Raw genomic sequence first — 14,337 nt, forward strand, 5'->3', positions numbered from 1 at the left:
TGTGTTTAGTAAGCTAAATTTATTTAAGCTAAATTCAATGTTTATGTTATACATCTGTCCTGGAGGTAAGACCTCCCTTCTGTATGTACTGCACATAGTACAATGTAAGGCTACATTTATTGCCATAACCACTAAATACACAAAATCACTAAAGTTACTGTAGGTAACTTTAGTTGCTAAGGTTAATATACTATTTGGTTACTAATTGTTAAAAAAGTTTTTTATCAGAGGGTGTTTGCATTGGATAATTGCAATGGGTGATTATACCTCTCTATACGACATTTTCATCTTCCAATACCATCACTGGAACGAATTGAAATCATATGACGAGGGTGTACTGTATCTTATAGAGCTCCAGCTTTCTGCTGAAATATTATAATAATTGTAAAGATTTGATTCGTTCAGTTTTCATCAAACAGTCGTACATGTATGTTTAAGACTTCATCCTTTGACATATAAAAATGGTCAGTGCAGAAAAATTGGTCTAGAAGTATACTACAGGTTCATTGACTGAGACTCCTCCAGAGACTTGGTTGTTTGCTGAATCATCGTTGTACTGTAAGAACATGGCGGGATGTTCAGGTCTTTTCTTTTACTAGTTGAAAGAACGATGATGACATTGCATTGCAAATAGCGGATTTATACATACTATTAATATCAGTTTTTAATACTAAAACTGTTACACAGTTGACCATTGGTTACGTCTTGACCATACATGGATCACCATCAATAAAGCACGTCCTCATGGAAATCCAGTCATTTACAAATAATGCTGTCCTTCACCTTTTTTACTTTGTATTGTCTAGTTGCACTGTGGGCACCAGCTATTACCAGCCACTATTTCTCTTGCTTTTTAGTTACCCATGTTAATAATTGTACCGAAGTTGAGGACTCCATGTGTTGTTAGTTGATAGCACCTCATTAATAAGACTGTGTATGTGATGTGTGCGACGGGCTCGAAATAGCTTCGGTAGCAAAAGTCTGGATGTTCGTTACTATGTTTAGTTTTGGATTCACGAGTTTATGTGGATATGATGAAGTTACTAGCATTCTTGTGAATGTATCAAGAGTAAATTCACTGCAGATTAGGTGATAATTTACCGTTGTCTTTTCAACAAGTCATCCTGCAATATTGCTGTTACATAATTGCTGGCTGAGAACGACCAAGTCAATATTTAATTCCGTGCATTCCATTGCTTGGAAATTTTAATATTCCGTAAGCTCACTCTCAGTCACCATCCGTATTCGAAGTTTTTACAATTTCAATTTGTTTTAACGATGTTGTAAACCAATAAAAAGTGGGAGTTGAGCTCTAATAGATGCATTCCAAATCATTAATTTTTAGTTTACAATACCAAGAAATTTTTCATTCCACTACAGTGGTAAGCCAATGTTTTGTAGATGTTGAGTAGGATTTTCACTGTCTGTTTAAATATCGTCCACATCTTTCAACGATGTGTTTTGGATAAGTGTTATAATCATGTCTCATTTGCAGTACGTGATACCAGCTGTTCAGGAGTCGTCCACTCAGCTGATCGTTCGATGTCTTCATCGGTGGCTGAGCAGCCAGGACAAACTTGAGCTTGTTGGAGGTAGGCAACTCCTTATCTGTCATCTGGTATAAACCACATACAGTCAAACATGGATAACTCGCCCTCGGATAGCTCGAACACATGGTTAACTCGAACGATTTTGTTTGGTCCGTTCCCACGCAATGATAAATTGCTTCAGATAACTCGACCTCAACTTCGTTAACTCGAACAGTTTTTTGCCCAACGGCTACCGAGACGGTTGTTATCGCTTTAGAATATCACTTTATTCCAAGCCATAGAGATAAACCCCAATTTTTAGTAGTTCGTAGACGTCGTTATTACCATCATCGGCAAAATACTTTCGTCAACGACTTTTCTAAAGGTTTGGTGAAATTTGATTTTTACCAAACATCCGCTTAGCGATGATTCTATGAAGGCCTATGAAGGCTAGGAAAAGCAAGGTACCTTTCACATAACCTTTAAAAAAATCGGCAAAATTAATCTTGGTTAAAACGCTCAAAAGGAAAAGATGTCTTTTCTTCGGAGCATTTCAACAGCGATCAAGTTTTGCCAATTTTAATCTGAATACGTCCTGGCAGTCACATCACATAAAACAACAAACCAATCTCAAGTGATAGAAAAATCTATACTTTCTGATCAAAAATTTTTAAACTTTACATTAGAAGCATTTAATTTGAAACAAACCATTTGTGCTTTTGATTTATATTATAGTTTGTATATGTACAGTCGTGTATCTACTAATAAATACATAGACTTGTGACAGTGCTCTGATAGCTAGCCTGTCTTGACAAACTGTTGTTTTTTGCGGAGTTGTCCCTCCGTCGAGCGGGCGAGCAACACAACAGCTTGTCACAAGACGGTACTGCACTTGATGCATTAGCTGCACTTATAGGGAGTTGTTCTCTTTCGTTTATGCGGCTTGGTTGCCATGTTATGGCGGTCGCTCCTTTGGTAATCTTAACGGATTTCGCGCAAAAATTTATGTAGAAAAAAATAAGATTACCAGGTTTAACCGAAGACCAGTCTTTGTTGTAAATTTTAGTAGAACTTAAGAATAAAATTAATTAAAAATAAAATTCATAAGAACAAATAAAACTGACTGATACAAAAATAGAAATAAAACTGACTGAGCGCACAAATAACGACATGCTTAGTCGCTGTTGTTGCCTAAGTTCTAAAGTTCTACTAAAGTTTACCGCAGAGACTGGTCGTTGGTTAAACGTTGAAATCTTATTTTTGCTACATTTTTGCCCGAAATTCGCTATGATTACCAATGGAGCGACCGACATAACATCGCAACCAAGCCGCATAGACGGAAGAGAACAACTCCCTATAAGTGCAGCTGATGCATCCGGTGCAGTACGTCTTGTGACAAGCTGTTGTGGTGCTCGCCTGCTCGACGGGGGACAACTCCGCAAAAAACAACAGTTTGTCAAGACAGGCTATCTGACAGCTTGAACGCTCTGATAAGTCGAACACATTCACTCGGTCTCGTGAAAGTTATCCATGTTTGAGTTTATCCATGTTTGACTGTATATTTACAATTTACAAATTACTATCAAACAGTTTTAAGTCATTAGTGCTCTGTTCCAACAATGTTCAGTCAAAAAGGGAATGACAATTTCTATTACGAGTTTTACCACGTATGGTCATTTTGGAGTTTTAAATGCTTTTGTTTTCTTGAAGTGGCTCTGAAATCTAATCAAAGTGGTTTTGTGAGTTTTAGCCGCCTTTTTTCTTTTATTCCTTGGAGGAGTGTCAGGTTAGAACAATTTTACCTATTGCTAAAAGTTTAAATGTAAGTTTTTTTTAAAGTCATTCAGTTTCAGTTATGATTATTTTTCAAAAAGGTAAGTAACAATTCAAATGCCATAATTTTACGTACTGTAATTTCTCTGAACCTTACCAAGGTTATTTACTCCCTTCGTTACTAAGTATTATTGCCATTGTAAACAGTCTCGTGCTTACTAGAGCATGTTTGAAGTTTGATTCCTTTTCTTACTTGAGACTTGGACGTAACTTCTGTAGCTATTTCTTAGTCAAGTTGGAACTCATTTGTAATCAATTATGGATACATTATGTTGAAGTTATAAAAGGATTTAGGCCGGGGAAAAGGATGCGGCGAGTTCACACAGGCAATAGTAATTGGTTTGAGCATGTTTAGCTAACACACCTAGTAGTCAGAAATTCGCCACTTCAACCAACTGACAACTATTATTTCGTAACGGACTTACCGAGTTTTGTGTTCGTTTTGTAATTTTTAGGTTAGATTTTTTGTATCATACTATTGTTTTTGTTTTAATTAAATACAATGGCTGTTGACTGTTGAGTTGGCCCTAGGCTTAATGAGCTTTTTAGTAGATAGGAATAGAAATAGTTAATTTTGATATGCGAACATTGTACAATTGTAATCATGGCAAGGTAACTTGCGGTTTTCTTTAGCTTTGCTGGTGGTTGCTGCATTGGCTAAAGTGGAACAAAATGAGGAGTGTCTAGTAGAGGCGTTGCCGCAAGATATTTACTCTCAAATAGTCTCTCTCGCTCGCATCTATGATCTTCAGCTGATCGTAGCAGCCCTTGATGCCCTGTACTACCTCTCAGAGATTGGCGAAGGCCCCTGCAACTCCATTGCTCTTGTAAAACATTGTATCGGTAAGTAGCATATTATCTACTAGTACATCTCTTCTAACATGTATTCATGAGCTTGTTCTTCTGTCAAATCGACTTGTTTACGCAAGTCTCATTTGCAGTGAGAAGTTTGTTTTATTTATCGTAGTTATCTTCTCGTCTTTTCTGGATATGGGTAGGCAACTCCGGTAATTAAAAATCAATGCGTTCTCTCAAAGTTCACTTCAAACTAAACCTCAGAAAGATATTATACATGTGTATTCACATGAGCAAACAACGGATTACCGTTTAGTAACAAAATGTATGAATACACGGATGTGTGTCTTCTTCAACGTACCAACATCTGAGAAGAATTGCGCTAATAGGCATGTGGTAGACTGAGGAATGCAGGAACTAATTGTGTATTCGTAACATTTGTGTTGCTGTATTACATCTTATGTTTTAAAGACTTCGCAAAGGTTTTTGTAAATCAGTTTAATTTTGTATTTTTATAGTATTATTAATATAATAAATATTGATTAAAATAACAGATTTTAGTCATATTAGCATAATAGATATAACTGGTACAAGCTTTTATTAGTGAATATATCACTGTGAAGCATTTCGTATTGTTACAGCTGCTTTATTCTCAATGTAAATTAGAGGCATAATTGAATACACCTTACATTCTGCGGGACTATACAGACCTCTATGGAGAGGAATCGTTAGATGAACTCCGTTTAAATATAGTGGTTATTGTTGGCATGGCAACCTGCACCATGTTGTGTGCTTATTGCTTAAGAGTCTTGTTGGTGTAGTTGCAGCAAATAGTAGTTTTATCTATTAATGGTTTTATCTTTTAGATTTCTTAGCCAATCTCGTAACAGTAGAGACGCAATCATTTGGTGAATCAGCGCTGGGTGGTGTGATAGTGCGAGATCATAGAATTGCCCAGACAGGTCAGCCTCCTCGTCCCGTAGGCACTGTAATGGGACCTCCAGCTACCCCATTTACCCCTCGTCCAGTCCTCAAACCACAGGCCATGCCAGGACAACCTCCTATGCAGGCTACCAGACCACAGACACCTCCTGCCGCTTCTCCGGTCGGACAGCCGGCAACTCCGCAGCATATCGCTCCTAATCGACCAATGCTCTCTAGGACACCTTCTCATAGGACGATTTTACCAGCTACTCCACAGAACCTGGCGAGCATGAGCCCTGAAGTGGTGAGACACTGTACATGCGTGGCACTTCTGTATATTCACCTAAATTGCAGTTTTATTCTATTTGTTTTGTAAATACCCTTGAATGTTCATATATTGTTTATAGAATCATATTACTGTTATACGAAATGGCCCATTCTCGTCACCAGGTATCTTGCAACTGGTTGAGGGCCAACTACGAGCCTTACCCAGGTTTACTGATCTCAACAGCTAAAGTCTATCAGGAGTATATACACTGGCTCCAGAGGAGAGGTGGCCCTGCTGCTGTACCCGTGCCGACCAGCTCCTTTGTAGCTAGTGTGAAGAAGGCCTTTCCATACAGTGATGTCAGCATGCATGGGCAGGAGAGTCAAATATCAGGTAGACAACTAGAGCATGCTGTTATCATTCCCATCCACCAAAGCCTTTTTGCTGTCACTTCACTGAGTCGCTTATTGCTGCTTCCCGTTTCTTTGTCCGTGCAGTTTTAGTTCTGTTTGAATTTTAGCATTGCCTTTTATATCAGCTCAATTTATGGTATGAACTTGTTATTCAATTATCATATTAAGGTGACACAGAGTTGTGTGCACTTTGGCTGAGTCATGATAACGCATTGCAGCACTCATCTCCTCCTTGCAGTGCTTTCACAGAGCAAAGCTGGCCTGTTACCACTGTCCACTTTGTTTGACTGGTTGACAACGGTTATTGTGTCTGTCTAGGCATGAGATGGAAGGCTCCGCTCTCGCCACACCCTCAAGGCAATGTCGCCGGTCCCAATGTGACAGCACAGGTGCAGCAAGTGCAGCAGCCGCCTCCTGCTTACGGGGCTGCCCACCTTCTTTCTCCTGGTGAGTCTTCTTTCTTTGACCTTTCTCATCTATCCAACACTAGTTGAGACGGCATTTGGGAAAGGCAATATTTGAAACCCATTTTTATTATGAAAAGATGATTAGCATCTGTTTACTAATTCATAGAATACTATGAACTTCATTGCTTCGTACATCAGCTCCAAGTCGATTACTAGGTTTTCATACAGTGATAGCGTAGCAACACACCCCTCTATCTTGCACTGCAATGTCATCATGGAAACACTCAGGTCTCTTTCATTCTGTCAAGCAAAGCAACCATGCGGTGCACCATCTTCGTGCCAGCAATTAACGACATCGCACTTGTGCGTGCATATAGGTTAAAGATGCAACCTTGACTGAAATCTGTTATTTTAATCAATATTTATTATATTAATAACACCGTAAAAATACAAAATTAAACTGATTTACTAAACTTCTGCCAAGTCTTTAAAGCATAAGATGTAATACAGCAGCACAAATGTTACGACTACACAATTACTTCCTGCATTCCTCAGTCTACCAAATGCATGGGAGCTCAATTCTTCTCAGGTGTTGGTACGTTGAAGAAGACACACACCGGTGTATTCATACATTTTGTTACTAAATGCTACTCTGTTTGCTCATGTGGATACAAATAAAATCTTTCTGATGTTTAGCTTAAAGTGAACTATGAGAGACATCTTGATTTTTCAACTGTCATCCTTGTGCCATGGAGAGGGCCTTAGCAACCAACGGCATTGCACTTGTGCATGCGTATAGGTTGAAGATACAACCTTGACAGGAGGTGTTGCTCAATTACAGCGCCTTATAGAAACATGATCTGTTTGTCGGCCCAGCGTAGTGCTTCACTACACTATCACTGTATGGAAACTTGTTATATGATGTGTGGCATGTCTGCTGCAATCGTAAGCTTAGTTATTTCGTTCAAGTTCCCACCTGCTGCGTGTTCGTGAATGTTTCTTACCACCTATCTCGATGCATTACCCGCCCTGCTGCCGAGTAACGCTATTATTTTGTACCTCTGTAATCAGGAAATCCAGGAATGCCTCCTCGTATCTCTTCTCCTTCGCTCACCACCTCGAACGACATGCTGAGAAGTATGCTACTGAGTGAATCTAGTAGACCGAGATCCAACAGCAGTGCAACCAGCAGCACTGTTTCTTCAGGACGGGTAGGACGAGGCTCGTGGAGCGCATCTCGAGCTCATGGCTCTCGTAGCGCCTCACCTCGAGCTAAATCAAGTACTGACTCACCATTGCCACCGCTCTCTCCTGTTAGCTCTATGGAACTGCAGGTTAGCTCCATGCTTTCTGTCTGTGTGAATACTTAGCAGTGGGATTTTTTGATTCAGTACAAAGTGGTTAAGAATTTTATGTCTCTATTTTTCTGGTCAGCGTTTTAGTAAACTGTTGCATTGACTTACACTCTACATTCATAATCAGCTTATGCAGAAATATGATAGTTGGCACTTGCTGCAGGTTTTATCTTGCTGTCCACTGTGTGAGACAATAGATCATTTATTGCAATGTTGAAATATTATGTGGAGGCTTGTGTTTCAGGTTGAAAAATTGCCAATGAGAATTTAGTTCAATTGCAAGTGTTACTATAGGTTATCTGTGCCAAGAGTTTCTGGTTGAACACACATAACCCATGGTGCTGGCATATTCTATGTCATGTTTAGAACACTATCATCTTACAATCCTCTGTCTATGTACACCGTAATCTATATTATAGCAATCGGAGAAATATCTTGAACTTTGAAGTTTCTTCAGCGTTTAGACGTAGACCTTAATGCTTTGATCTTACCAATGAGAGTTCTTATGTATATTTTTACTGAGTGTACATCTCGGTCTACAGACCTCGGATCTGACAGAGATTACGAATTGTTCTTTTGTCTAGAGTGTCCTTTACAACCAGTGCTTCTCTAAAGGCAATCTGGTGTAATCGATCCTTTTATGTAGGGGCGGTGAATATCATTGCTTTATGTGGTATATACATCTGACTGACGCCGTTTTTGTTTGTTACAATGCCAACCCTGTTGCAGGTGTGTGGAAATGCGGAAAAAGTGGAGAGTTTTGTTAATGGTGCTTCCTTAGCCAGAATAGAGCGAGTCGAAAATCCGATGTCATCCGATTCACAGGTTTCTCCACCTGAACAAACAAGTGTTGATTCTAGCAAGTCTGGAGGTCAGCGAAATGGGTCTGGAGACATCGGGCAGTTTGCAAGAAAAAGGAGTGATGGTAGTGACAGTGCGTTGTGTGTATCAGACCAAAGTTCATCGGTCGGCTCTCGGCCGAATGGCCTAAAAGAGAACGGAGCGAGTACGCCCAGCGACACACTCGGCTCTCCTCCTCTTTGCAACGGACACTCTAGTGACACGGACAGCCTTCTCGCTGAGCCCACTAGACAATCAAACAGTAAGCTTGCGCCAAGCAAAATAAATGGCAGTGGTGACTCCAACTTATCCAATCCTCCAGTCAGAGTTAATGGATTGCTCAACGGTTTAGAAAAAATGATAGCCGACATTTCTGATGACAAACCTAAATCCAATTTAAAAAAGGCCATGGGTAAGTCTTTGTTTGCACGAGTGCCCCATTTGCTATTAAGGTGTTGTATAGCTGATTGATTTGTCGTGCGAGGAGGGAGACATTAGTGTTTGTAATCTTTGTTACAGAGCATCGCAGACACCATTCTGGAGATAGTCTTGCCTCTCAGTCGTCCACTTCCACTCAGCTTTCTGCATCTCAACAATCCATTTCCTCTGATCAAAAACCTGATGGAATACAGACGTCCTATCATCAACCATTATCTAACCCACCCATAGCCAATCAACAGACCTCTCAAACACTCTCAACCAATCAAACACCTGCTCAAACATTGTCTGCTGCGCAGCGACCCCCACAAAGGACAACTCCTGTACCCATAACCAATCACATCCCTACAGTGATAGAGTCCGTATGCAATCCTAGTAATTCCATCACACCTCCTCCAATCTCTTCTGCCAAACAGTCGAGCAAGATTCAAGTCAGCATTCCTGATAGTCAATCCTCTACGCCTGTCGTTTCACCAGGTGCGTCCAAGAAAAGTAGGAAACGTCGTCGTTCGGCTGCTTCTACAGACAGCAAACATTCAGGAGAAACCAGTGTCGGACAGTACAAATGCCTATGGGAGGGTTGTGGTCTGGGCTTCTCAAGCTGCCCGCTCCTAAGGAAGCATGTCAGTCAAGGGCACACAACTCGGGCTGGGGCATGCGTATGGGCGGGCTGTGATCGCATCGAGAGAAAGCGTTGGGCACTTGTCTCTCATATGACAGTGAGTTTGTGATTCCTTATACAATTTGTTTAATTGTGTAATTGTATAAGTTTTAGATTATTTGCTATATTATTGAAGTGGCAAAGTTTTGGATAGTACTTGTTTCTTTTTGAGGCTAGTACAGCTAAATACTAGCAAGGATTTGGTTTGAGACCAGAAAGTGATTATCTTTATTCAAATCAAAGGTTGTAGATTATTAGTTGTCAAGCTGTTAGTAATTTAGATATCAGCGCGGCTTGTCGAGTTAGGCCTAACCATGTAGAGATTTTGTAGGAATGATATGGAGTGTGGCTTGGTTGTCTTTGGGCTAGTAGTAATAGTTATTTTTTATTTAGAGAGCAATGTTTTTGTCCCTTCTGCCACGCCCGCACTTCATGTTATGATTGCTGTTATTGTGGAGTGCAACTGTTGGTGAGTTTATGGCTTTTCACTTCCGTCAGCCCCTGAAATGTTTTAATCCATGAGAATGAAATTTATAATTTAGGGTCAGCGGTACATCATCGATGGTAATGGCGCCATTTCATGCTGTGCGAGAAAATGGCCATAATATACAACTATAATCTACAAATTTAAAAAATTTTTTTTTAGCTTTAAATGTGTATCGTTGGATCAGATACCACTGACTAACTTAACAGTATACTGTATAGTGAGTATACTGTTATATATACTGTTGTTTACATATACTGTATATGCATGTATTGTTTATATTTTAGGATAAACACACAAGCAATGCCGCTCTTGCAGAAGCCCTAGCTAATAGGGAGAAGGGTATCGTTCCAGTGGCTGTGGCTGCACCCCTTGCTTCCCCTAGCATATACACCCCTCAGGCTGCTAAAATCGCCATCATGCGCAACTATCCGAAGACTCCGTTTGCTGAGTTCACGGTATGTTTAGCCACGTAACCACTCTACAATTTCGTGTAGCGTTGCTTATGATTGGTACATGAAGTGGCCTCACCACTTGTGATGATTAGGAAGCAAGTAGCTACCACTCTCAGTAAATAAGGCCATGATAACGTGTATAGACACCCTCTCAGATAGAACCTGACTGTTATACTTGTAGGATGTGAGAGAGGGGCCAGTGACCAAACATATCCGGTTTACTGCCGCACTGATATTACGGAACGTATGTCGTTACTCTTCAACTGGGAAAACGTAAGTAGCCATCAGAATGAGAAGCAGGTGCCATTCATGGAATAATAAACACAGTGTTGCACGGGTTTGATCTCATTCACTGCTGGGAAGTGTTTCTTCCAGTTCAACAATCTCTCGTGCTAGATAAATCGTAGCTTCACGCTTACGAAGAGCGTTGCAGGGTTTTGTACACGTAAGTCAGTGTAACAGAACAGTATAAATACTCTACAAATGAACTATATCTTGCTGTTTGACTGCATTGTCACATGTCAGATATTGACTGTCTTTACCGGTGAGTCTGTACTGGGTGTCATCGATAGTACTGGAGGCATCTTGATCATTTATTTTTAGGTTACTAAAGAAGCATGAAGGCAACCTCGCTGTTATAGCTGGCAGCGCAATGGAGGCTGCGTCACCTGTTCTTAATTGTTTGTGGGAAATGCAACATTCCCCTCATTCATTATAGGTGAGTGTAGAGTATTGCCTGTCTACTTACGCTTTCATTACTATTCAACATCCATACACTAGGCGCTCTTATAACATAAATTCCAGATAACGTAAAAAATTTGCGTGAAGTTTTTTGCTTACTACATAAAAATTCTATATAACGTAAAGTGCCAAGTCGTGCGAGTTCTCAAATTCAATTTAAACGTTAATCTATCTCGCCAGACTTGGGAAAGAAAAAATGACGTGCGTATAGCATTATACCTACATATTATATACGTAAACAACTTCCGCAGCAATCTAGTTCGTCGTCAGATCTGTCTACAAGACATGGAATAGCATAGCTGTGCATTGTTCTTAAGTACAGAGGCGATTGAGTGCAATACAGTGCAATACAACAATACTAACAATACTAACAATACAGAGTGCAATTGGTACAATGTCGGTCCACCAATCCAAATGTCAGTGTCGTCGAAGTTGAGTATCGTCGAAAGTTTTCTGTTATCCTAACTTTGACCCCTCAATACAGATAGATGACGAACTGGGAGTACCGTTTTTTTGTAAAATTGTTGTTTAGCTTTGTTGTAGACGTATAAGATATTTGTTGTTAGTTTTACTTTGCAGAGTAGGCTTTGCTGTTTAGAAAAATAAACAAATCGTTGTAAATGAACGTCAAAGATGTGCGCTTTCCATCAACTTATTGTAAAATTACCGCAATAACGGTCAATAAAACCAGTGAGATTGATCGTAAAAAAGAGACAAGTTGTCGATGTGAACTTACATGCGTTTACAAAGCGACACAGGATAGAATGGATTCATTGGGGCAGATAGTCATTATCTGTGTTAAAATACGCATTGCTACTCTTTGTTATGCGCAATGTCATTAAAGTTTGCTCTCACAGCTCTTATAAGTAAGTTTAGCAGTACATTTACTAGCGTTTACTAGCTTACTCAAATTAGCCAATAGCAATTGCATTACCTGCCTCTGTTTATAAGCTGTTTGTAATACCTGTGCAACGTCGAGCATTCAGCTAGTTTTGCTATAGCTATAACTTCTTTTGCATTTGCCTAAACTATCCTCCTCTACGACATGAAACCCAGGCTAGCTCTAATGATGTCTAATAATGCCGGTGATAGTTCGAGTTTCATGAGAATTAATCTTAAGGTTTGTATGTTTTCAGCGCAAGGAGTGGAGTCTAGTTGATCACAATGAGTCATACAATACAGCTGTAACCTTTGTAATTATCGGCAATTATCTGGCGAGCTGGTGACACTGATCTGTTAATACATATGACTAACGAAGAAGACTAGTTGATTAGGTCTGTAAATATAATAAGAAATATTATGATCTTGTTGTATTGTAATAATAATAGTATTGTATTATTTATTTCGTTACTTATGTAAATGCTCATGTCCGATGTTTACACGATTCTTTACCGATGTTCGCTATCTTTGGATGAATGTTTTTATTTCTGCCAGCCTATCGATGCTTCATTTACAAAATAATTGTTTTTAATACCGGTTCTGTTATTATTGTAAATTATGTGATTGAAAGAGATTATCATGTACAGACATTTCCTGTCTCACCGTATGACTGTACATATAACATGTAGTTGCTGCGTATAGAGCAGTTAGCAATAAAACTATCATGAACAATTTTACTCTCCGTCTCTTTCCTGTCTCACCGTATGACTGTACATATAACATGTAGTTGCTGTGTATAGAGCAGTTAGCAATAAAACTATCATGAACAATTTTACTCTGTCTCTTTCCTGTCTCATCGTATTTACCGATAATACTAGAAATATCACATTTGGTATGATTAAACTACCTCCTATATTTTAGCTAGGAATAATTATCGCATGGAATCTATGGCATTAGCTCAAAAGTAAGCTTCTGTGTTCTTGCTCCGCAGTACCAATTTATCTGTTTTTCTGCCAAGATTTTTGTACGCCCTGACAATTTTTTAGGGGAAGTTTACTTTTTAAAAACCCCAAAAATACTCCTACGGATACTAAAGCATTAAAAAACTGCTTAGTTTTAAGCATCGGAAAGAGAGGAAGAGCAGAATCACCCATGTGTGAGAACCAATCAGCGCGCAGATTATGTAATAACGAGTCCATTTGCTTTTATTTAACCATGCATATGAATTAATATACTGTATTTGCTAGTGAGTTTACTTGATTTTAAGATGCTGGTCAAGTTGTAGAACTTTCAAATCATAGGGCTGGCCACTCTAATGAAACTAAGTTTGCTGACCTAATTGCCACAGCCATAGATATAGTAAACCCTAGATATGCGAATAATCAAAATAAGTGAGGCCTATAAATAGCATGACGCAACGTCGTGGTGATGTGTAAAGTGAATCAGCTGATCTATGAATTCCTATTGACTTAACACTAAAACCTGCTCAAGTTTTCCATAGTTTGTGCATCTGAGACTGCATATTTTATTGAGAATAAATAAAACTTATATAATGACTTTGGATGAGAAAGGCAAGAATCTCACACACATGGTAATGGATAATACCAATGATTTAGAAGCTTCTATATCATTGATAATATAAAGAGTGACCTAATAGAAATTAAACTAATAACAAACTAATGAATCAAATGAGATTTAGAAGCAGTTAAGCTGGACGACTGTATTAAACACCCATTAGACATGGCTGAAAATAACTGGACGAGATTGCTTTTGTCTAAGGTTGGTTGAACTAGATTCCTGCTTTGAAGCGGCATAGTGTATTCTGACTTTATTATAACGATTTACTATAGTTTTGAGTAGATTGGTGGCACGCACTGTGCATGTAAAACCCTGGTTGAGGCTATGTAATAAGACATATATGTTATTGTCTGTGATGTTACTTGTTTAAAAGCTCTCTGTGTGATACCATAGCTCTCCATGTGTGAACGTAAGCACTTTTCTGCAGCAATACATATTCGGCCTATCAATGGTGTCACAAATCCTCCTCTGTTTCTAACTGAGATTAGGGTTATGTCATCACTGCTTCTACATCCCACTATTTCTACATCGGTCAAGAACTTGATACAGTCATCACATTGGAGTTAGAAAAAATTTCTCATCACCGAACTCTTTATCTGCACCTTCCTCAGCTTTTGTCTCTTCTTTTGTCTTCTTTCTAGCCAGAGAATGGAGCAGGAGTTGGCCAGTTTTTTCAGCCCTGCTCACATCCAGATCAATACAGTTAGCATTGGGGCTTGTGTGATATCTGCTTTTAT

The 14,337-nt window shown here is 39.2% G+C and overlaps 1 protein-coding gene across 1 annotated transcript in view; it reads left to right on the forward strand.

Moving 5' to 3' along the window:
- The window catches only part of LOC137403656 (AT-rich interactive domain-containing protein 2-like), a 32,220-nt gene extending 19,467 nt beyond the window's left edge, over positions 1-12,753 (forward strand). The window contains exons 9-20 of the mRNA XM_068089638.1: positions 1,496-1,592; positions 3,996-4,205; positions 5,024-5,385; positions 5,532-5,742; positions 6,081-6,209; positions 7,241-7,503; positions 8,254-8,776; positions 8,884-9,521; positions 10,235-10,405; positions 10,584-10,675; positions 11,006-11,120; positions 12,280-12,753. Coding sequence (XP_067945739.1) covers positions 1,496-1,592; positions 3,996-4,205; positions 5,024-5,385; positions 5,532-5,742; positions 6,081-6,209; positions 7,241-7,503; positions 8,254-8,776; positions 8,884-9,521; positions 10,235-10,405; positions 10,584-10,675; positions 11,006-11,120 — 2,811 coding nt within the window. The 3' untranslated portion in view covers positions 12,280-12,753. The remainder of the gene's footprint in view (positions 1-1,495; positions 1,593-3,995; positions 4,206-5,023; positions 5,386-5,531; positions 5,743-6,080; positions 6,210-7,240; positions 7,504-8,253; positions 8,777-8,883; positions 9,522-10,234; positions 10,406-10,583; positions 10,676-11,005; positions 11,121-12,279) is intronic.
- Positions 12,754-14,337: the final 1,584 nt, after the last annotated feature.

The sequence above is a fragment of the Watersipora subatra genome, chromosome 9, assembly GCF_963576615.1.
Source record: "Watersipora subatra chromosome 9, tzWatSuba1.1, whole genome shotgun sequence".
Lineage (NCBI taxonomy): Eukaryota > Metazoa > Bryozoa > Gymnolaemata > Cheilostomatida > Watersiporidae > Watersipora > Watersipora subatra.